General features: G+C 44.3%; 1 protein-coding gene across 1 annotated transcript in view; it reads right to left on the minus strand.

Annotated features, from left to right (window-relative positions):
• TMEM255A (transmembrane protein 255A) overlaps positions 1-24,186 on the minus strand; it is a 90,310-nt gene that overhangs the window by 15,965 nt on the left and 50,159 nt on the right. Inside the window, exons 4-7 of the mRNA XM_029607840.1 lie at positions 21,902-21,991; positions 18,475-18,552; positions 9,895-9,983; positions 1,011-1,170 (exon numbers count right to left, since the gene is read on the minus strand). Of these exons, the coding sequence (XP_029463700.1) occupies positions 1,011-1,170; positions 9,895-9,983; positions 18,475-18,552; positions 21,902-21,991 (417 nt within the window). The remainder of the gene's footprint in view (positions 1-1,010; positions 1,171-9,894; positions 9,984-18,474; positions 18,553-21,901; positions 21,992-24,186) is intronic.

Raw genomic sequence — 24,186 nt, forward strand, 5'->3', positions numbered from 1 at the left:
TGTGTTCTGCAAGCGGGACTCTTCTGGTCCCACCCGAGTTAAGGGGAGCTTAGGTACACTTCAGGAGTCTGGACTGATCTGGGTACGTACAGGGAAAGGAAAACTGGTTCTTACCTGCTAATTTGCGTTCCTGCAGTACCACAGATCAGTCCACAGACCCACCCATTTAATTACAGGGGGAGAGTGGTACTGTTTTGTACATAGTGCAGAGTTGTTGGAGGCTTCCAATGTTGGTCACTTACTTTACTTTTGGGGAAACACATTTTCCTTTGTCTGGGTCACTTCACCTTCCTCCAGCTTGTGAGGGGGAGGGAATTTGCTTTCAAAGTCATTATTGCTACTATCTTGGCTTGGTTACAGGTCAATACTGAGGGACTGCAGATGGCACACTGGGTTACGTTGTGTCAGTGAAACTTTCTCCGTCTCCATCTGCTGGCAGGAATGCAAAACCCAGGTGTCTGGACTGATCTGTGGTATTACAGGAATGAAAATTAGCAGCTAAGAACCAGTGTTCTTATATCCACCATGAATATGCATGAGACTGATTTGCATATGAGGGAGGCAGTAATGCAAGTCTATCTGAAGCATATTCACCTGAGCAGCAGGGTGTGCTCTTTGGACTGGGCTGAGAAGCGCTGGGTAAGAGGACGCACACAGAGGTCCTGTACGCATATAGGGTGTGCCCTTTTTAAAAAGCACAGTTCAGAGGGCATAGCACTGTTTTATCCAGGGAAACGGCTTTTAAAATAACTCTCCCTCTGTACTGTAAATTCACAAGGTTCCTTTCCATACCATACATCCATGTTCAATGAGTTTCTTTTAATAAAAGTGAATTATGCAAAAAAAAAAAAAAAAAAAAGACAAAAACCCCAAACAAACAATACTTAATGTGTGTGAAAGTTTCAGAATCCTTGCCAACTCTCGGTCACTAGACTTCTGATGAAACTGCTCCAATAAAAATCGGCTGAGGTGGATTTAGTTCTTTCAGCGAAATCAGCACAGCTCCTTACCATGTCTTTGAAGCCTCCGAGAACGGCGGCAGTGATGATTCCCAGGAACAGCCCCACAATATTCAGGATTGTTGCTGACCAGAGCAAGTGGTAGAGATGGATGACGTCCTGACAGCTGCTGACGTCAATGTACTCATAATACTGGCCCGAGGTGCCCGTCCTGCATCAGAAGAAGCACAACAGAAACACATTTTCTGTGGACAATTTAAGGTATTAATTCCATGAGTCAGCAGTCAAAGCAGAGTTGCTTACCTGTAACAGGTATTCTCCTAGGACAGCAGGATGTTAGTACTCACACGAGTGACATCATCAGATGGAAGCTCGGCATGGAAAACTTATGTCAGTTTCTAGAAACTTTGACTGGCACAATGAGCATGCCCAGCATATCATTATCCACACGGGGTCTCTCTTCAGTCTCGTAACATAGAATTATGAAAAAATAAAATAAACACAGGAGAAACCCAACTCCATGGTATGGCGGGCAGGTTTCGTGAGGACTAACATCCTGTTACAGCTAAGCAACTCTGCTTTCTCCTAGGACAAACAGGATGGTAGTCTTCACACATTTATTTATTTATTTATTTATTTAACATTTTTATATACCAGGATTCATACAAGATATTGCATATCGTCTCGGTTTACATTGAAACTGAAAACAAGCATGAGCGCATGCTAATTACATAGAACATAAAATGCTGATGCTGATAACATAGAATGCTAAATGAAACTGAAACAATGCTAAATGAAACTGAAAACAAGCATGAGAGCATGCTAAATTACATAGAACATAAAATGCTGATGCTGATAACATAGAATGCTAAATGCTAATTACATGTAATGCTAGTTGCATGGAATTGTGATAACAAGCATGAAAGAATGTTAATGCTAATGCTAAATACATAATACAGGGTATGAAGTTTGGGTCCGAGTAAGATTGGGTAAATCTTACCCAATCTTACACATGGGTAAATCCCTAGCTACAAGCTGTTCCTGAGCAACAAACAAGACCAACAGGCACTCAAACAGGTGCCAATGGGCACAACAACAGTGGTGCTGTTGGTAACAGAGGGAAACAGTCTGAACCCAAAAAATGGGCCATCCCTGTCCGGACAGTAGTGAGAGGAAAATGTGTGGAGGGTACTCCACGTTGCAGCCTTGCAGATTGCGTCTAAGGGGACCGCTCTCAAGTGGGCCACTGAAGTTGCCATAGCTCTGACAGTATGAGCCTTGACATGGCCCCCAAGTTGAGGTCCCGCCTGAGTATAGCAGAAGGAAATGCAATCTGCCAGCCAGTTGGCCACAACCCCTAATCTATTCCTGTCAAAAGAGATGAAGAGTTGCATAGACTGCCTATGGCCTGCTGTTCGCTCCAAGTAGAAGGCTAAGGCTCTCTTATAATCCAGACTGTGCAGAGCCCGTTCGCCCTGGTGCGAATGAGACTTGGGAAAAGATGTTGGCTGGATGACTGACTGGTTAAGATGGAAATCCTTCACCACCTTCAGCAAAAACTTAGGGTGCATGCACAGAACCACCCTATCATGGAAGAATTTTGTGTAAGGTGTATATGTCACTAGGACCTGAAGCTCACTGACGCTGCACGCTGAAGTGACTGCAACCAAAAAGATGACCTTCCAGGTCAGGTACTTCAGGTCACAGGTGCGCAGTGGCTCGAAAGCAGCTTTCATGAGCTGAGCCAACATCACATTGAGGTCCCAGGACACAGCGGGAGGCCACAGGGGAGGCTTCAACTGCAGTAGACCCCGCATAAAGTGACCCAATATGAGTTGCACAGAAATGGGCGAACCATCCACACCCTGGTGATAGGCACCGATAGCACTCAGGTGCATCCTGGGTTGGATTTTAAGCCAGCATCCGAAAGGTGCAGAAGGTAGTCAAGCAGTTATGGTGTGGCGCAGAAGAACTGGTCCAAGCTGTGAAGCTTACACCACATGGAAAACCTCCTCCATTTCAGGCCATAAGACTTCTAAGTGGAAGGCTTTCTGGAAGCTATCGGGACCAGATCTGCCTCGGCCAACGGGGGCTATGAGGAAGAAGAGAATATGAGTACAGAAGACCCTCACCCCAATGGTGGGCAAATGTATCCAAGACTGGCTTGCCGTCCCCCCTGTACAGGGAGCAGAACTGGTCCACCTTCCTGTTGTACGGGGATGCCCCAGAGATGCCCCAGAGATGCCCCAGAGATGCCCCAGAGACGGAAGGGCCGATCTGTCACAACCTGATTCAGGGACCATTCGTGGGGGTCAGAAGGCCTGATTTAACCTGTCTGCCACCACATTCCACACCCAGGCTAGATACATGGCTCAGAGCACCATACCCTGGGACAGAGCCCATGACCAGATCTGAACCACCTCTTGGCACAGGAGGAACAACCTCATTCCCCTCTGCTTGTTAATGTACCACATCGCCACCTGGTTGTCAGTCTGGATCAGGACTGCTTTGCTGGTCAGCCGATCTCTGAACTCCCAGAATGTGTATTGGATCATACAGAGCTCCAGGAAGTTGATTTGACACTGTGCTTCCTGGGCGGACCATAGACCCTGGGTACGGAGTACCTTGATATGGGCACCCCACCCCATGGTGGATGAATCTGTAGTAAGCACAATCTGGGCTGGAGGAAACTGAAAATGAACCCCCTGCTCCAAATTAGGCAGACTCTCCCACCATGACAAGATGTCACGGAGAGATGGCCTGCTGCCACTGGGACCATAAGGTCCATTGAGCTCTGGGCATATGCAAGCAAGCGAAGGGGGTAAATGGATGGTCGTGGCCATGTGACTCAGGAGTTGTAGCATGTGGTGAGCCGAGACCTGCTAGCTCCGTTGGATCACTCCCGCCAGGGACGCCAGCACGAGAGCCTGATCATAGGGAAGAAAGGCCCTGGCCTGTCTAACCTGGTGCTGATGAAGCTCAACTGAGGTGACGGCACAAACTGAGACCTCGGGTAGTTGATAAGTCCTAGAGACTCCAATGCCCGAATGGTCAAGCACAAGGACCATAACACTCCCTCCTAGGTGGTGTTTTTGATCAGCTAATCGTCCACATGGGGAAACACTTGCATCCCCCTTCAGCGGAGGTGTGCATGCACCATGGCCAGACATTTGGTGAAGACACGTGGGGCCGAGATGAGGCCGAAGGGCAATAACCTGTACTGGAAGTGTCGCTTGCCCACTACAAACCGGACATACTTCCGATAACTGCGGAAGATCCCGCTGTGGGCGTATGTGTCTTTTAGCTTGAGGGAGCACAGCCAGTCCCTGCTTTGCAGGAGGGGAATCAGGGTGCCCAGAGAGACCATCTTGAACTTTTCTCTTTTTAGAAATTTGTTTAAGGCTCTCAAGTCCAAAATAGGACGGAGTTCCCCAGTTCTCTTTGGAATCAAGAAATACTAGAAGTAGAACTCTAATCTCTGCTGCTGCGGTGGAACAGGCTCAACTGCCCCAGCCATTATGAGGGCTGAGAGCTCCTGAAAAAGTATTTCCTGAAGCAAGGACAGACCCCAAAAAGGGGACAGGGGAGAATCCGATGGGACACCCCGGAAATTCAGCCAATACTCCTGACACATGATGGATAGAACCCACTGGTCTGAGGTAACACTGGGCCAATGGTCCACAAAGAACCGCAGCCGGCCTCTGACCAGAGGGCCTGGCATCAAGGGCTGTTGGCTGGCTGATGTTCCCTCGCAACCAGTCAAAACCCCGTAGCAGGGCTTGTCTGGTGCACTGGCTGAGGTCTGGGGGTTTGCTGCTGTCTAGGGTGGCCCCTTAGAGCTCATGCGCTGAGAATGGACATGCGAGGCAGGAAAATAATATTTCCTCTGATGATAAAAGGACCTCCTTGGGCCCTGCCGAGAGGACTTCCAGGCCAAAGACGGCAGGTCAGACATACTGGCCAAGAGGTGTTGCAGGGTCTCATGGTGATCCTTCAACGGAGCCACAGCATTCTTCACCTTGACATCAAAAAGTTTGTCACCAGTACACGGCAGGTCCGCAAGCTTCTCTAGAACTTCCAGCCAGAAATTAGAAGCCCAGAGCCAGGCCATCCTACGGCCCCAATGCCCATGGCCACTACCCTCATCGCCGTCTCAAAAACGGAAACAAAGCAGGTCACACACTAGACCTCGTCTTCATCAATACTGACATATGGGCTAATTACCACACAAATATCACTAATATCCCATGGTTGGACCACGCTCTAATCTACGCCAACCTGTCTTCCAACCGCAAACTTACAACAGAAAAAAAGCCCACCTAGATCCTTCTCCTACCGGCCACCCTTCAACATAGAGACACTTCAAGATAATCTACAAACAGAACTAACAAACATAGACCTATCTAACACTGAAAATGCCACCTTATCCTGGCTCAACATCACTAAAACAATAGCAGACAAGATAAACCCCATAATAAAGAAAACAATAAAAAACCCAAAACACCAGAACCAATGGTACAACGAAAACATCAGATCAGCCAAACACGAACTCCGAAAAAAAGAAAAAACCTGGAGGAACAACAAAACAACTATGCTACTGAACGCTTACCGATCACACTTAGCTCACTATAAAAAAACCTATCCACAATGCAAAAAAAAAAAAAAAGACTTCTACTCAAAAAAAACAAACCACAAATTCCAACACAACCCAAGAATGCTCTTCAATATAGTACATTGCCTAACCAAATCCTCCAATGACCAGACATCACCAACCTCCAAGCTCTCAAGCAATGACTTTGCAGACTTCTTTAATGAAAAAAATCAAAAACCTCAAACAACAACCTGAACAACAACACACAAGACCCGAAAATACAAATCATTCAAACACCAAGCTGACCCAACTTTGATTCAGCATCATCACTGGAAATCCAAAATATCATCAAAAAAATGAACCCAGCTAAGCACCCTATCGATAGCATACCCAGACGATCAAAACCATCGAACCATAAATATCCAAAACTTTAACCGACATCGTGAACCTATCCCTCACAGAAGGAAACTACCCCGACTGCCTAAAATCAGCAATTATCAAACCCATACTGAAAAAGAACAACCTTGATCCATAAATCTCACTAAAATACCGACCCATATCAAACCTACCATTCATTGCCAAAATCATAGAAAAAATCATCCACTCCCAACTCAGTGACCACCTGGAAAGGAACATTCTACTTCCCATACAATTCGGCTTCAGGAAACAACTAAACACTGAATCACTACTCCTATCACTAAACGACACCGTGCTCAAAGGATTTGACAATGGCCACAGCTACCTTCAAGTCCTACTAGACCTATCAGCAGCCTTCGACACAGTAAACCATTCAATACTGATTGACCGTCTCTCTGAAATCGGTGTAAAAGAAAAAACCCTACAATGGTTCTCATCCTATCACAAAGGACCTACCAGGTTTCAATCAATGACACCCTCTCAAAGAAAATAAACCTTGACATTGGAGTTCCCCAAGGCTCCGCACTATCGGCGACACTCTTCAACATTTATCTTCTCCCGATATGCCACTTCCTCTCAAACCTTAAACTGACTCATTTCATATATGCCGATGACATCCAAATACTTATCCCAATACAAAACTCTCTGGATGATACCTACAAAAAAATAGCCAACTATCTCACCAAAATAAAGCAACTACTAACCAACATGAGACTTATCCTAAACATTAATAAGACAGAAATAATCATGCTGGATAGAAAGAATAACCCTATGCACATACCACAACATAATGAATCAAAGTCAGCAATCTCTCCTGTCACCCATGCCCGCAACTTAGGAGTCATAATTGACAAGGAACTATCCTTCAAGAATCACATCTCCGCAAAAATCAAAGAAGGATACCACAAACTCCTAACCCTACGCACCTAAAAGCTTTCCTTTCCCCCAACGACTTCAGAACAGTCCTCCAACTACTCATCTTCTCCAACCTGGATTACTGCAACTCCCTGCTATTCAACTTACCTTTCACCACCATCCGACCGTTCCAAATCCTGCAAAACACAGCTGCCAGAATACTCACAGGAACGAAAAAATACGATCACATTACTCCAACTCTCATTTCACTACACTGGCTTCCAATAAAATACAGGATAGACTACAAAATACTATCCATAATACACAAAATAATATATGAAAAACAAACAAACTGGCTAAGTGAATCCATAAAACTCCACTCACCAAAACGAAATCTCCGTTCAGCTAACAAAGGTCTATTAAAAATTCCACCTGCTCGTCACAAACTTACCTCAACTGGGAAGAGAACCATATCCCTAGGAAGCCCCGAACTATGGAACTCCCTCCCAACCGAACTGAGAACACAACAAAATTTAAAAACATTCAAAAAAGAATTAAAAACTTGGATGTTCATCAAAGCCTACCAAAACGCCTTATGATTATATGCTACAATTTCCCTCCCTATCAGCCCATATAAACATGCAGAACCAATCCATATAACGTAATTTAACCTGTACAATTTATAACGTAAAAGCACGTAAGTTAACCTATACAATTTATAATGACTAAGACAATTAAGTTAACAAGTGTATGAATTTTGGAACACTCTGTTGAACATCGAAGCTTTGTAAACCGTTGTGATGGTGAAACCGGACGGTATATAAAACTCGATAAATAAATCATATGTGGAACGAACTTCTTGTTTGCCACATTCAAGGCCATGCTGGATGACTGTCAAAAAAGCATTTTCTGCTGCTGGGGCAGGCGCTCAGACAGGTCCTGGATCTGCTTCCAGAAGTTTCAAGAATATTGTGTCATGTATAGCTGGTAAGAAGCAATACAGGCAATCAGCATGGTGCCCTGAAACACCTTCCTACCCAGTGCATCCAGTGCCCTGTGTTCCCATCCCAGAGGGGCAGAGGCATGGGTGCGAGAATGCTTGGCCTTCTTAAGGGCAGACTCCACCACAACCAACTGTTGTGGGAGTTGAGGCATCTCAAACCCCAAAGCGTGCTGGATCAAGTAAACTGCCTCAGCCTTCCTGTTCACTGGAGGCACAGAGATGGGGTGTTCCCAGATTCGAAGAAGCAGCTCCTTGAAGATCTCATGAACTGGAACAGCCATCACACCTCCTTTGGAGCATCCACAAACTGGAGAACCTCCAGCATTTTGTATCGGGCATCCTCTTCAGTCAGAAGTTGGAAGGGAATGGGTTCTGCCATGGCCCGCACGAATCCAGCAAAGATTAAGTCCTCAGGTGGTGACAAGCCACTCCTCCGGAGAAAATGGGTCCGAGGGAAGGTTCCCAGACTCATCAGAATAAGACCCGGAGGTATCATCTCCCTATGGGTCATAAAGGACATTATCGCTGAGATCGCCTGGACACACTGGTGGAGGGCCCTTTCCCCAGTCCGGCAGCTTGGGCAGCGAGGCCCCCGAAGGACACGGAACCAGACTGGGCATCGCCAGCCATGGAACAAAGGGCCTCGACGGTGCCATGGGCGCTGAGGAGGAAGGAGATGATCCAGAAGTCCTTGAGTGCAAAGAGACAGATGATGGTTGATGCCCGGCACCTCGCTCCATCAAAGGCCCCACAGTGGAGGGGTAGAAAGCGAAGGCTCGGTATCAATCAGTTCCCCTTGGCTTTTTGGAGTCAATGCTCCTGATGCCGGAGTCAAGGGTTCGAACTTCTTCAAGCCAAAGAGCTTCTCTATTTTATCCAGGCGAGCACACCAGCCCTTGGGGGGGTCATCTGGTCGCAAAACTTACACCCCCGAATGTTGTGTGATGCCCCCAAGCAGAGGATATATACATCGTGCGGATCCGTGAGGGAGATAGTCCGAGGGCACTGGGGACACTGACAAAAACCCAACGACGCCATAACAAAAAGGCCTGGCGTGCGATCGATGACCAGTGAGCACCAAAGGAAATACCACCTAGAATCGACCGCACAGAAGGAAGAAATCTTACTGCGCTGCCCAACTAACTAAGCCGGGGAAATGGAGAGGGACCAGGCGCAGGAAAGTCGAAGAATCCACTGAGAAAAAAGCTTTCCAAACCAAAAAAAGAGCATGAGCTCCACAACTGCGAGATGATAGCTCCGTGGAAAGGAAGAGACTGAAGAGGGACCCCGCATGGACGCATGGATAGTGGCATGTTCAGTGTGCCGATCAATGTTTCTAGAACCTCTGACATGTTTTCCGTGCTGGGCTCCATCCAATGATGTCACCCATGTGAGAGGACTACCATCATGCTTGTCCTAGGAGAAGGCCACTAAACACACTTAAGATCTCATCTTTATAGGCAGCTGGTCTTAAGCGTAGTTTTCACATCTCCCTCGCATGCATGCTGGGACTTTGTTATATTGGCTGTTATCTACGTAATGTTAATGCCAGCTTTTACTTTTGCGATACACTTATCACTAACCTCTCTTTCCAATTCCCTATACTCCCTCTGCCCTCATACTGCTCCACTCCTCTGAAGCTCGAAGACCCCTCTTGCACTCAGCCAGTGTAAAACTCAGAAATGGTCATTTTAAGTGTCGCCTTGTTTTATACTTTGCTTCAGCTGGATCCCTGCAGCCTAGCTTCAGGCTACAACTTTGTTGAATAAAAAGAAGTAATAAACCCCCTCCTCCCTGTTTTTATCTATGTTATTCTGGCAGAGAATGGAGCATTTCCTGCCCTCACCAACATTTCATCCATATCAGGAGTGGGGAGACTAATATACAAGTTGCCGATAGATACTGCATAATACAGAGGGTTGCCAGGCATACCAAGCCTGGCATAGCTACTGACCAACCTTAGTAACAGTTTCTTGGTATTTGGCATTAATGGTTACTGATTTTGGATAAGTTACCCCAGTGCACCACTGCACATTACAAAACATGCTACAGTACAGCTTCACAGTCACCTTCCACAGTTGTAGAGGTCGCAGCAATAGCAGGTATTGGTTTTTATTTTAATTGTACATGGACCACGTAGTGGCAGCTGACAGACCACCTGTTAAAAAAAAAAGAAAGAAAGGAGAGCAAAGGATCAATTGTGTATCTAAAGCCATGCATGCCTCTTTAGGAAACCTGGTTCTTTCTGGGATCTTTTGATATGCTCAGCTCCAGTCTGAATGGGGAGTGTGCTGCTAACCATGAGCTAGGAAACTGGTGAGCAACCCATGCATTCCCAGAACCTGACCTAGCAAAAGCTGGAAGATGGCATCACTGCTCAACTCTCAATGTGTCTCTGCTCATGCCTGGCCCAGATTTAACTGCAAGCTTGCATCCACCTCAAGTTTTAAACTCTGATCGATGTAGCGGGTTTACTGTGTTACTCTGCATAGATATGCAGCAATAAAGGACTAACAAATGCCAGGCTTCCTGCACCCACAGAGAGCCACCCCTCAGAGGAGTTTCTACAGGTGATACCTTTTTATTGGACAAACTTGAGACGTTTGTGATTGGCATTACAGAGCCATGCTCCATTCATTAGGTCAGAGCAGAATGACTCAAGTCTGAACTGAACACAGAGTCCTCCAGTTCTAGGATCACCCTGTAGCTTCAAGGATAAAAGACGAACCAGTGTTGATTATTGCCTCGTTACAACTATGCCCTTGCAGATCTAATTTCTCTAAGAAAGCAGGACATCACAAAAGAACTAAGTCAGGAGTAAGCAAGTCCTCGAGTGTCACTGCCAGCTCAGGTTTTCAGTTATCCACAATGAATATGCACGAGATCTACTTTCTGCAGAGGTGGTGCATGCAGAGCTACCAAAGACATTCATTATGGACACCTTGAAAACCAGATCGGTTTGGTGGCACTCAAGGACTGGAGTTGCCTACCCACAAACCAGATCATTATTACCATTTTCTTGGGAAGGAGGTGCTGAGAATCTAAAGGCAGAAGAGAACCTTGGTGAAAGCTTTCCTGAAATATTTGGAATCTATGATTCTAAGGAAAGAAGGAATACAGTAAAATAAATAAAATGAATTTCAATAAAGTTGGCTTTAATAAGCTTAGAGCAGAGCTCCCCAAACATGTCCTGGGGGACCCGAGCCAGTTAGGTTTTCAAGATATCCACAATGAATATGCATGAGATAAATTTGCATGCATTGCCTTCATAGCATGCAGATTGTATCTCATATATTCATTGTGAATATCCTGAAAACCTGACTGGCTAGGCAGTGGTGTAGTTAGTGAGTGTGTGTGTGTGTGGGGGGTGATAAGGCCACTGGGTGCTGGTCAAGCTGAAGGCGCAAGCTGAAGAAACAAAAGCATTGATGGCAGTAGAACTACCCCGTTCCCCTCCGGATTCCTTCACTCACCTGCCTATCCTCAAACAGGAGGAAGAGAATGGGGTCTTGAGCGTATCTGTGTATGACTGCATGTACGTGAGAGAGAGTAAGCATATGGGATTGCATGTGAAAGAGAGTGAGCATGCGAGACTGCATGTGGCAGAGAGAAAGAGAGCAAGTGTGTGTGTGTTAGATTGCATATGGGAGAGAGAGAAAAGGTATGTGTATGTGATTGCATGTAAGAAAACGTATGTGTGATGGCATGTGGGGGAGTGAGAGAGTGAGCATATGAGACTGCATGTGGAAGAGAGAGCAAGTGTGTGTGTGCATGTTGGAGAGTGTTTATGTGAGAAAGAGAGGAGAAAGTTTGTATGTTCATGAGAGAGGAAACTAGTGTGTATGTGTATGAGACCTTGTACGTAAGAGAGAGGAAACGTGTGTGTGTGTGTGTGTGTGTGTGTATGTGTATATGTATGAGAAAGGGAGTGTGCATGCATGTGAGCCTGTGCATATGAGGGAGAGGGAGCCTGCATGTGTGCAAGAGGGAGTAAGCATGTATATGAGAGTATGTGTATATGAAAAGAGAGGGAGCAAGTGTGTATATGAGAGAGAGGGAGCAAGTGTGTATATGAGAGAGAGGGAGCTTGCATGTGTGTGAGCCTGTGCATACAAGAGAGGGAGCGTGCATGTATATGGGAGTCTATGCGTGTGTGTATATGAGAGAGGGGGAGCTTGCACGTGTGTGAGAGCCTGTGTATGCGAGAGAGAGGGAGCATACACGTTTGTGAGCTTGTGCATATGAGAGAAAGGGAGCGAACATGAATATGAGAGCAGTTGTGTATGAGAGGGAGTGTGCATGGGTGTGACAGCTGTTTGATGGGAGAGAGGCAACAAGGCACAAGATGCCTAGTGGTAGGCCAACAGGAAGACGACGACAAGGACTACCAGTGGGGGTGGGGGGTAAGCCATATGGAGGGTTGTGACTGAGAAGGAAGGGAAGAGGTATGAGAGAGGGAAGGAAAGGGAAAGACACGGGATGAGAGTGAGGAATGGCATGATGATGGTGAGTGACAGGGGAGGGGCAGAGGGAGGAGGTGAATGGCAGAGGGAAGAGAAGGGGTGAGTGACTGGAAGGACAGGGAGGGAAAAGGAGTTGAGGGATGAGGGGGGTGAGTGAGAGGGAAGGAATATGAATGAGGAAGGGAAGGAAAGGGAATGAGAGCGAGTGATGGGAAGGGCAACAAGGGAGGGGAATGACAGAGGGGAAGGAAGGGGTGAGTGATTGAGAAGGATGGTAATAGGGTGAGAGGGAAGGGAGATGAAAGTGAGGGAAAGGAGATGAGTGACGGGGATGGGGTGAATGTCTGAGATGAAGGGGAAGAGGGGGTGAGAAGGTCAGGGCAGAAGTGTGTGTGAGAGAGACAGCGAGAGAGGAGAAAGTTTGTATGTTCCCTCCCCCCACTAATCCATGACAATCAGAGGGTGACTGGAAATCAAAGGCTCCCAGGTATGGAGAGGGAAACGATTTTATACTTATTAGTTTTAATTATTGGATGCCATTTGATATGTCTGCTGTTTTTAAATATTTTTTACTTGAGTTTTGGGAAATGTTTAAAGTTGTTTTATCCTTATTTATTAGATGCTCTATTTGTCATCTGCTTTGAAATATTTTTTAATTAGTATAAATTACTGTTATGGAGTTATTTCTTGATTTTGTTTCATGAGAAATGGTGATGTTTCTGTTTTCACATTACTGTAGAGCATATGAGTCTGGCTGGGAGGGGACAGAGGCTGGGGAACACAAGTGCTGGAGACTGGGAAGACAGAATAGGCTGGGGAGCAAGATTGCAGGGGCCTGGAAGGATAGAAAATTGCGACTTCTATTGCTTTTGTTTCCCTGAGATGGGAAATGGGAGAATTTGATTTTCTCTGGTTTTTTTGGGGGGAAATGTGCATCTGAATATTTCTCTATTATTTCTCTGGTGTTATACTGCAGGCAGAATCTGGCTTTTTGGGGTTTCCAGTTCAGCTTTTGTCTCCATGTTTCTCTTTCTAACTTATGATCAGTTATTCTGTATTTGGTGAGGGGGCAGGCAGTGTGCTGTAATGAGGCTGCAGTGATGTGTGCAGCTCTGGAAAAAAAAGGACACATTTAGAATGATTTTCCTTTTTTTTTTCTCCTGATGGTCAGAAGAGGAAAAAATTGGAAATTACGGAAGAATTTATAAATTTTACATCACGGTCCTTGACTCTTTAGTTTTATTCTTTATCAGACAATTTTTTTTTGCTTGCAGTACCATGTAGGGAAGGGGCAGGTTTGGCAGCCTGTCTGCAGGCAGGGAAGCTTTTGTTCACAACAATCTGTCAGTTCATTTTTTTTTCTGGGGTTTCTATTAGTCTGACTTTCTTGCCCTTAAACATTTCTTTGAGGTGTAGGTGTAGGGGTGTAGGTGTAGAGGTGTGTAGGCAACAAATGCATTGGCCCCTGTTGGAAATTATTTTAAGGAGGATGTTAGCATTCAGAAGAGTATTGTGCCATAACAGACAGGAATGAAGCAGAGAAATCACCAATATTATTAGTGGAATTATTTAATATAAGGCCTATAAGTTAAGTTCTGAGAATACATATGCCATTTTTCTTAGCCTGCATGTAACAAAAAACTGTAATAAAACAAGTCCTTAGATCAGATATATTGGAGCGCCATTACTCAGAAAGGCTAACTGCAGATATCTGAACAGAACAGGACTTAGCCTCTGGGCCACACCACACCGTTTGCTGGTGATGCGATATCGGATAGTTGGGGCCTCAGTGAGTACATGGGGTGGGGTCCAGAGAAAGAAACTAGGACAAAGGTCAGAAGAATTAACTTAAAAAGAGCAACATGAGAGACAGGTTGTTTGAAATTAGAGAACCAACAGCTCAGAGGAAAAGCTTTTTGGACATTACCAGTGTTAATGAAATGACCCTTGGAGTAGGGAAAAGCTTTTTGGACATTATCAGTAGTTAATGAAGTGACCAATGAGTTGTTGCTGATTTCCCAACGAGCTGTGTTTCCAGATTTTCCAAAATATCTCACATCGGAAACTGTGTGTGTGGGGGGGGGGGGGGGGGGGGGGGGGGAAGTATTTTGTGTAGATACTCTTTAATGCAACTTTAGTCTTGTATGCTTTTTAATTGCTTATTCTCAGACTTATATATAGTAAAGCTTCTATACTTGTAATTAAGTGCATTGTGTATTCTATCACATATAACCTACCAGTCAGCCACCCCACCTTTTACAGCCCCTGGGCGCTGGAGACCCTCGCTACGCCTCTGTGGCTAGGTGTATCCCGAGGATTGCATTGAGAATCCCGGAAATAGAGGGTTTTTCACACAAACAGAAATGTCACAAAAAAATGGAAAATGAGCCAAATTACAAAGGATGAGTATAAAGGAAGTGAACTAGCTCATAAGGACTAAATCAAGGAGGCCCAGATACTTTAGAAGACATGTTTAACAAGGGACAGAAAGGATAATCAAACATTCAATAACTACGATACAAGAAAATTGCTGGATGTAGAGGGAAAGCAGATAATGTTGAGAAGGCAAAGGCATTTAGAGGACAATTTTCAAAGGGATTTCCAGAGATAAAAAGCATTTACCCATGTAAGCTGCTCCTGCGTACGCATTTTACTTCCAATACAGCACGTACTGCACTTCCACCCGCAATGAACTGGAAGTACTCCCAGGGCAGAGTTAGGTTGGGGGAGTAAACCTAAAGCATAGTTTTAGATTTTCAAAATTAAGCATCCAGAGAAAAAGGAGGTGTGAATTTCTGTGGGTACTTTTTCCTTATGCAATTTTGAAAGGAAAAAAGCAGGCACTCCCTTTCCCTTTGAAAACTGGTGCAAAGTTTACAGGAAAAAAGTACTCGTGGATTCTGCAGCAAGGCGGGCAGTTTGCAAATTGCCTTCTGTAATACCTTTTTCTTTTTTGTTCAGCCTCAACAAAAAAGCCATAAAAGGTGGCAGGTGATGAAAGAAGTAAAACAATGGGAACAAGAGTTCAGGTCAAGCTAGGGATCGGGGGGGGGGGGGGGGGGGGGGGGGGGGGGGGGGAGTATTGGGATAAGCTGGATGTTTTCAAATCCATGGTCCTTGATGAGACACATCCTAGATTACTGTATAGAGGTGCAGGGCTATTAGCAATTATCTTTAACAGCTACTGGAGGACCGGAAAAGGCGCCATCTTTAAGAAGGGGAAACAGGAGGAAGCAGGAAATTATAGACGAGCCAGTTTATCTTCAATATCTGGAAAAGCACCAGAACAACAACATCAATCAACTTGCAAACACCTAGATGGTAACAAAGAGCTCTGGGCCTAAATATAAAAGATTTGTGTGGTTACAATTGATTTTTAACCACCTAGATATAACCAGTCAACAACTTCAGGGGCCAAGTCATGGCATGGCAAGAGCAAGGGTTTCAAGTAATCTGAAGGGCAGGATTAAAATTCAAAATTGCCTTGTCATTTTGCAGAAATGGTCAGAGATGAACAGAATGAAACACAAGGGCGCGCACACACACACACACACACAGTACTGCACTTAATATGGAAACATTAAACATACAAATATAGGTACTAGTGTTGCCAGAAAAAGATGTGGGGAATGGGGAGGGAGGTGATGTTTTACAGTAGCCCATATACTACGAGCCAGCCCTCCAGTATTATGAAGAAAGCTATCACACTGGGATTTATTAACAGGAGTATTACAATTAAGACATGTGAAGTGATTCTCTCATTCTACTTAACATTAATAAGTCCTTGCTTGGAAAACTGTGTCCAGATATGGGCCTTACGCTTGAAGGAACTGTATAAGAGTTGGAGAAAATTCAGAGGGTAGCAGCAGACATGATCCTAGCCCTAGCTCTTATAACCTGTGAAGAGAAGATGAAGGAGCTGGATTTATTTAGCCTCTGAAAGAGGCTAAGGGGTGACTTGATAGCCATCTTCAAACACAGAAAGGGAAGTTACTGTAAAGAGGGGCACTAGCTATTCTCCTCCGCCACTGGGGAAAGACGTACTAATGGGCTTAAATTACGGGAGTCGAGATTTAGGTTTGATCTTAGAAAGTGCTTTTTTTTTTTTCCCCCTATTTAAATTTTTATTGAACTACTTCAGCATATGGAACAGGCAAACAACCTCTCATAAGCAACAGCAAACAAAATAGTACAAAGCCAAACCCCAGTACATTAATCAAAATTATACATGTTATTTTACTAGAAACCCAGCCTCCCCCCACCGCTCCCTCCCCATAAAACCCACCCACCCTAAGGCAAGCTATGACATCATACCCTAAGGGAAATCACACATAAGCCTTCAGGTAATACAGTGCGGAAAATAAACATTAAACATCCAACAAACTCAAAAACTCATAAATAAAAGAAAATTACCCCCTATGCAGGAGATGTTTGCCAGTACCCAACATAAGAAGCTATCAGAAACCAAGCAAAAGCATACAAAAAAAAGAGAAAAAATATAGCCCATCTATGTAGTAGCTTCTCTATTAACTTATAGCCGTGCAACAGGGCATCCAAACCCTGGACAGAGAACCAGACCTAATCGCTGTCAATTTTCCCATATAATACACACTGTGAAGCCTTCCCTGGATTGATAGACTTGGAACCTCTGTTAGGCGCCATTTATAAGCTCTCTCACCTTTAACAGCCAACAGCACTTGCATCAACAGTTTATGCTCTAACTCAGGAAGTGACTAGTTTGGAATCCCCAGCAAAAACAGTTTTGGATCCCCCTCCACAGTCTGCCCCGTTAGTGACTGAAAGAATAAAATAATTTCAGCCCACGACTTCTGTACTTTAAGGACATCCCCACCATAAGTGAACAAAAAGTGCCCTTATCCCCACATCCCCACCTGCACTCTTCCGGAACCGCTGAGGACATTCTATGCAGCTTAACCGGGTTCAAATACCACCTGAAAAATATTTTATAACCAATCTCCATTAAGATAGCTGAAACAGAGCTTTTCTTTACAGCTAAAAAGCACGGATCCCACTGTGCGTCTTCTAGGGCCCCTTCCCCTTCCCCTCCATCTCACTCCCATGCCCTATTATGGGCTGGTTTATCCTTCAAACAGCATTTAAAATAAGTTTGAGATTGGTCTACTGAATTCATTGGCTTGGTCACAAAAGCCCTCAAATAGTATCTTGTCTTTCTTCAGATCAGAAACTACCGTCCTCTGATTCACAAAGTGTAATAATTGAGCCAATCAAATGTGTCTCTATGTGCACTGGAGAATATTTTTCCTGGATTTCTTGGAGAGACAACCCACTTTTGTCCAAACCTGCTCCAATCTGGTTAACCCTAAAGACGACCATTGAGAGCTAGAAGCCACATCATTACCCGGTGGGAATTCTGTGTTCAGAAAGTGCTTTTTAACTGTAAGGAACATCAAGCATAGGGACAAATCAGACAAGCATCTGTTTGGGGTGATACAGGCACAGTGCATTCTACCTGAAGGCAGTAGGATGGATCTGAATGACCTCGCAAAGTCCTTCTGGGCTTATTATTCTATAAGTTTACATCCACATGTGCAATGGGGAGGGGGAGAGGGGATGACAAATAGCTGAGGACACCGTGTCATCTGGAAACAAACAGTAGAGACTGAAAATGAGGCCAATGTGTACAAGACGACTCACTGGGTCCTGTTTCTGTATTTAGGGTATGCCTATGGATTAATTCACCCAGCAACAGGAGGGGTCAGCAAACAGCTCAAAAACAATAAATCCGGTCAAGACACAGTGGTCCATGAGACAGATCTTTGCTAATTCTGTAGAGACAGCAAAATGTATATTACAGAGGGTGTGAATGGGATGCTACATCTGTCTCCTTTTCTTTTCCCAGCTGGAATGCCATACAAAGCATTTGGCACAGCCAGAAGTGGTTCCGTGCATGTGGTTCTTGCATGTAGCAGGCAGTGGCAAAACAGCAATCAACCATTATTTATTACAACGGGATTACTTTTTTCCTGTCAAACTGTATGCATGCTAAAGATTATTATTTGCCAACTCTGTGACTTCTTAGGCTTCTCCTCCGTATGCTCTTGTGGTTCAAATGATTTCACGTACAAATGATTAGGTAGCATTCCAGTGGAACCAAATAAATACCTCCATAATCAGGTGTACCATCGAACGAATTCAGAAGCTCACCTCAGTGGTGTGGTCAGTATAAGAACTTGTAGTTTTGGAAAAATACTGACATCTTCCTGCATAAATCGGTCTAAGATCCTAAAAAAAAATAAAAGAAAAGAAAGAAAGCACTATAGTGAGCTGCTCAGGATAAATGAAACACTGAAGCAATAGTCAGTAGAGACGACTTCTGCCAAAACGATCTTAGCAGCTATGGGACAACTCAGGACAGCTGTGATAGGGGCCCAGTTTTCGAAGGTTTTTGTTTTGCTTTGGGCCCATGTAAAAACTAGTTTGCAAAACGGGACAGAAAGCACATTCCTGGATTGCTCTGTTGTGCTGATGATGCATGCTTTGTTTTTTGATAAGAGAGTCTGGGACTGGAATGGAGTCCAAAAACAACGGTTTGCAAATCAGTATATGACCTGAGCAAAGGAAAGGCCAGCCTGCTGAGCAGGGAAAGTTCTGCAGTGCGACCCAGCACCCCTCCTGCCAGGTCTGTCGGTTTCCCCGTCCATTTCCTGATCGAACTGGCTATGGTGAGATAGGACAGTGGCTCTCCACTGTTGATCGCTGGGGTGTGGGGAGGGGTTTGGAAATGAAAAGGAACAGACTGTACCCAGGACAGATGAGGACATTGGTAAAGTATTTTTAAAGATGAAGTTCTTGGATCCAAACAAGACTGAAAAAAAAAAAGCCAAAGCATCAGCCAAGAATGCAGCCATTAACAAATAAAGTCAACAGAGATTGATGGTCTTGTAACTTTAGCCATTCAAGATCCTTAGGGCTGAATTTTGAAGGCCATGCTCACGCATAAAACCGTGTTTTATATACGTAAATGCCCATTATAAAATATCTAGGGGCTTAGTGGGTGTACAAGTATGTGAATAATCTAGTCACACATGCCCTATCACATGAACCAGCGAGTGGCATTCTGGCAGGGGTGGGAAGACTCAGAACGTACACGTATCCCTTTTGATTTTAAAAGGGTGCGCACACAAGTTAACTCTGCATGAGTTATCCCCACGTACCGAGTCGATTACCTGTGTATTTTCACAGCACGCAAGTTTGCTTTGAAAATTCAGGATAAAGTCTGCACGCCAACGGTACACATGGACGTTTCCTAGCTGTGCGCAATCATAAAATTACCCTTGTCATGCACCACATTGTTTTCAAGGAGCTGTGCGAACATTTTCAGGATGCCTCGTCTCTTCCTTCGATGCAGAAATCTGCAAATAGTTTTAGCCGCGGTGGCTGCATGAATTGCTGATTATGGAAGTCTGAAGCAAATTAAGCTGCAAACGGAGTCAGCTGGTGATCACAGGCACCATTCAACAGCAGGACAACTTTCAAAATGCTCTGCGTCATCACAATGTGCTCTGACTCTCTGAGATGTAACTGAACTGTCTTCCAATAGGAAACACAACCCCCCCCACCCCAAAAAAAAACCTAAGTGTTGGGGCGTCAAGTGCCATAAGTTGGATGGAATTGAATAAATGTTTCAGAATTAGTAGGAGGGAGCTGTGATCTTATATGATCAGTTTTTCTATAGGAAACTAGACTAAAAACTAGATCTATACACTTAGTTGCAGGCTCGGGAAAAAATGAAAATATGCAAACATATACTGTACATAAACTATTAAGGAAATGCACACAGTAGCACCCTACCATGTAATAAAACTGTATTTCAGGGGTTACGGCTCAGGTGATTGCACAATCACCTCATATACTCTAAGGTCTCCTGTAAAACGGGATGAAAGCATGCCAAAGTCAATGTAAACCAAAGAACGAAGTACCAGGGATCAGACACATACATATATATATACACACATACACATACTTCTAAAGTACAATGTATGTATGTCGATTGCTCTGATTATCAATACATGTTGCTTCTCCCCTTAGTTAAACTGCCAAAGGTTTACATTTTGACCTAATCAGCATCATGGCATGTAACAGCAGAAACCAGGAACATTTCAGGTGCCCGCTCTGCCTTCCACATGCAATACTGTTTTGTCTACAGCTTTATCCTCTCTTCTCATTCACCAAGGACCATCTGCACTTCTGAAAACATTTTTTCAGTTCTATTACCCTTTTTCCCCACCACTAGTTCATTCACCCATTCCCCTTTCTGTGAAGAAATGCTCTCAAATCTCTCTCTCTCCAGCTTCATGTCATGACCTCTTGTTCTAGAACTTTGTTTCATGTCTCCATTATACCATTTAGAGATCAAAATGTCTGTATCATGGCCCCCCCTTGGCATCCTCTTCTCCAGAGTATTCATTTATTTACTTGATTTAAATTCCATTTGGCAGTTTACATTCAGGCACTGTAAGCATTTATATACACACTAAGGTCCTTAAGTCTCATCTCATTAGGCTTGTAGGGCTCTGACTCTGCACCAGTTTGATAGTTCACCATTGGATTTCTTCTACTCTGTCTATGCCCTTTCAGAAATTCCGCCTCCAGAAGTGGATGCAACACTCTACAATCCAGAGATGTCTTCCACTGATCTGTAGAAAAGGTATTTCCACTTCCTTTTTCCTTCTGTTGTATACTTTTTCCCTTGTTCTCTGGCATTCCACTAAAATTTCCCTGCTCTTGTCTCGCTTGTCTGACAGCCTTGGAAAAAAACCCATCAAATATGATCTCTCCATGATCCCTTTACAGTCTAGTACTGATCAACGCCCCACATCATGTATTCCTCCCTTGGGATTCTACACTGGAATCTGCATGTTTTTGCATTAAACCTCAAGTTACCAAACTCTCGGCCAGTTTTTAAGTTTCAAAAGATGTGTTTCTGGGCCTGGCAGCTGGCAACTTATTCTGCAATTACAATTTCTTTACATGAAACCCTTCTGTATTCTGTAGCTCAGCCTGCCTTGCAGAAGACTTTGCCTACATGCGATGGCTCAACGTACATTCAGAAGACCTGTGATTTGCAGAGAGCTTTGTTTGATAGGAATATGGAGGAGCCGCACCTGATTCTTACAAGACAGAAGTGTGGGATGTTCCTGGAAGACCTGCTCATTGAGCTTTGGGTCCTTGGCAATCGATGGAGGGTGGCAGTGAACAGAAATAACTTTGAGACATACCCCCAGGACTAGGGGATGGAACAAAAGCATTCAAATAAGAGGGAAGTAAAAACAACACCTTTTGTACGTTTACAATTTAGTTAACAGGCACATCATCCATTCAGCTCTACATCTTTTTTTCCTTTCATGATTCGAAGTGTCACGCATTTTCTTTCACAAGGGTTTTTCTCTTCTACTTGTATCAAATTATTCCCACCGACGCTCAGGGCGATGAACAATAGCTTGTTGTGTGAATTATTTATCACTTGCAATACTGTAAATATCTAACTAAAGCAGGGGCAGTATTACTGGGTTTCAAACTGGCATGGGATGCATAAAAACATTTACAGTAATGAACACTGAGATACACTTACTAGATGTCTGGCAGCAAAAACTCCATCAACAATGGCACAACAAAACGCAGCTACAACCCCAAAACTGATAAAAACTATGGAGGCCACTAGCTGTGGAAAGAAAGAAAGAAAAGGCGTTACAGTCTACAGTCATCACGGCTTGTTAGACATTTCAGAACAATACACCCTGTTATGGGCTCTCCGATATCCCAGACCTCCCCCCCCCCGAAAAAAAAACAGGAGCAGTTTGGGTAGCAGGAATGAAGACATGAAGTGAGCTGAAGGGAGGGCAGGGACCATTCGGTGCAATGTGGAAATGCACCAAACTCCCAAAACAGGTAAAAGGGGCATGGTATCGAAATCAGATGAAGGGCTCAGACTGTATTAGCCCACCTCCTCCTCTCTCTCCCTTCCCCTATGTCCCCACATTTATTATCAGGCAACTTGGGAATCAGCCTCACGGATGGCCTGCAAGGCCTTTTCCTTTTGATAGCTGCCAGATCTCGTCTTCTCTGTGCTGGATCCCAATGCTACCTTAACTACAAACTCTGGTTTGACTGTAAAGCGTTCTATCGCCTCTCCATTTAAATTTATTGTAATCTGCCTCAAGACTAACTTTGTGGAAAAGGAAGAATATAAAAAGACTCATTAACAAATAAGTGACTTGGAGGCCGCATTAAGGGTGCCTTGGGCCCTGGGCAGTACCCCAGGCATGGGTCTCCCCTCCCACACCTGTTGCGCTAATTCTGTATAGGACCTCCCCCCTAGGCTACGGCATCCCCTGAAGCACAGCAGCTTTGAACAGGGAATCATGGAAGTCAAGTAAAATGTTTTGCTTCCAGCTGTGCTTTTTCCCTCTTGTAGCATGCGACAGTGCAGCGACTGTTCCAAAGCATACACAGGACTGGTCACCTCTAGTCCCAACATGCAGCACTTTCCGCCTGCCCTCATTTCTTTACGAGAAAAAGCAGATAAAACTGATGCCTCCATTAATTCAAAGTTTATAAAGTTTTGCCCGGCCCCTTGCAGGTTGGGATACTTTTTATTGGACTAATGTAAAAATTGCCCAAAGATGTGATATACAGATGCTTTCTTCATTCTGTCAGAAACATGTAATTAAATAAAGTGGGCCTCATTCTTATGATTGTTATTAATTTATCAAGTCTTTCCGTACCATTTGTATAAAAAATTAAAAATAGATCACAAAAAATCCTGTGTACCCAATAGTTGTGTATAATGTTGCCATCTAATATTGGACTGGAAAATTGCACTTCATGTATCTCAAAATGGTTGGCAACCTTTGCTTTGGCCTAGGACAGGAAGCAGTGCATGCTGGGAGATTTGATTTCACCATAAGAGCAGCTTCTGCCTACAGAGCAGCTCTCGGCTAAGGCGGCAGCATCTACTACCTATCTCTTTAAGAGCTCGCGGAAAACAACTCTCAACTAAGCCGGCAGCTCCTGCTACCTGCCTTGTTGAAATTCCCCAAAAAATCATTGGGTATTCACCTGATTCACCTATGTATTCAAAGAAAGCTTTGAGCCAACTGTGGCACAGTTCAAAGACTTTGCTTCAATTATCATCATCTACATTTCATCTTCCAGTAAGAGTTGAATGAGGTCTATATTCAGCCACTATTTGGCTGCCTAAGTTAGTTGGATACGTTTATCTGGCTAACCTGGCTGAGATATTCGGCGGTGCAGCTGTGCTGCTGAATACATTTGGCTCTCTTAAAGTTAGCCCGATAAGTTTATCCAGCTAGCTATAGGGCAACTGAATAGCAGACCTAAATTTATCTGGCTAACTATAAGGTTGGAAATCAGCACTTATCCGGCTATGTTAGCCAGCAAAGTTGCCCCACCCCAGAATGCCCCCCCTCTCTGTCCCAACCCTCCAACAGCCGGCCAATTATTTAGCCAGATAAATGGTTAGCTTGCTAAGTGGCAGCCATTCACCATGCTCAAATATTGAAACAGTGCCACTTAGCCGGATAAATGGCATTGAATATTGACCTCTATATGTTGTTCAGTTTTCCCTCTCAAATTTTAGAGTGTAAGGATTGGTCTGCCTCATGTATGGAGCTGAAAGAGATTTTAGCTATCAGTATAGTCATGCAGTGTGATCTGCAGTAAGGACAGAGTACAGAGAAAGATAAGGAATGATTTTATATATACACAGAGTGTAAAAACGTTTAAAAAAAAACAACAAAATCCCCTACCTCTTCAAGTTAAGTAGATTTTTCCTACATAAAACAATTTTGCATAAACTAGCAGACTAACGTGAACTGTTTTTCCTTTATAGGATTG

The sequence above is a fragment of the Rhinatrema bivittatum genome, chromosome 6 (assembly GCF_901001135.1).
Source record: "Rhinatrema bivittatum chromosome 6, aRhiBiv1.1, whole genome shotgun sequence".
NCBI classification, from domain to species: domain Eukaryota; kingdom Metazoa; phylum Chordata; class Amphibia; order Gymnophiona; family Rhinatrematidae; genus Rhinatrema; species Rhinatrema bivittatum.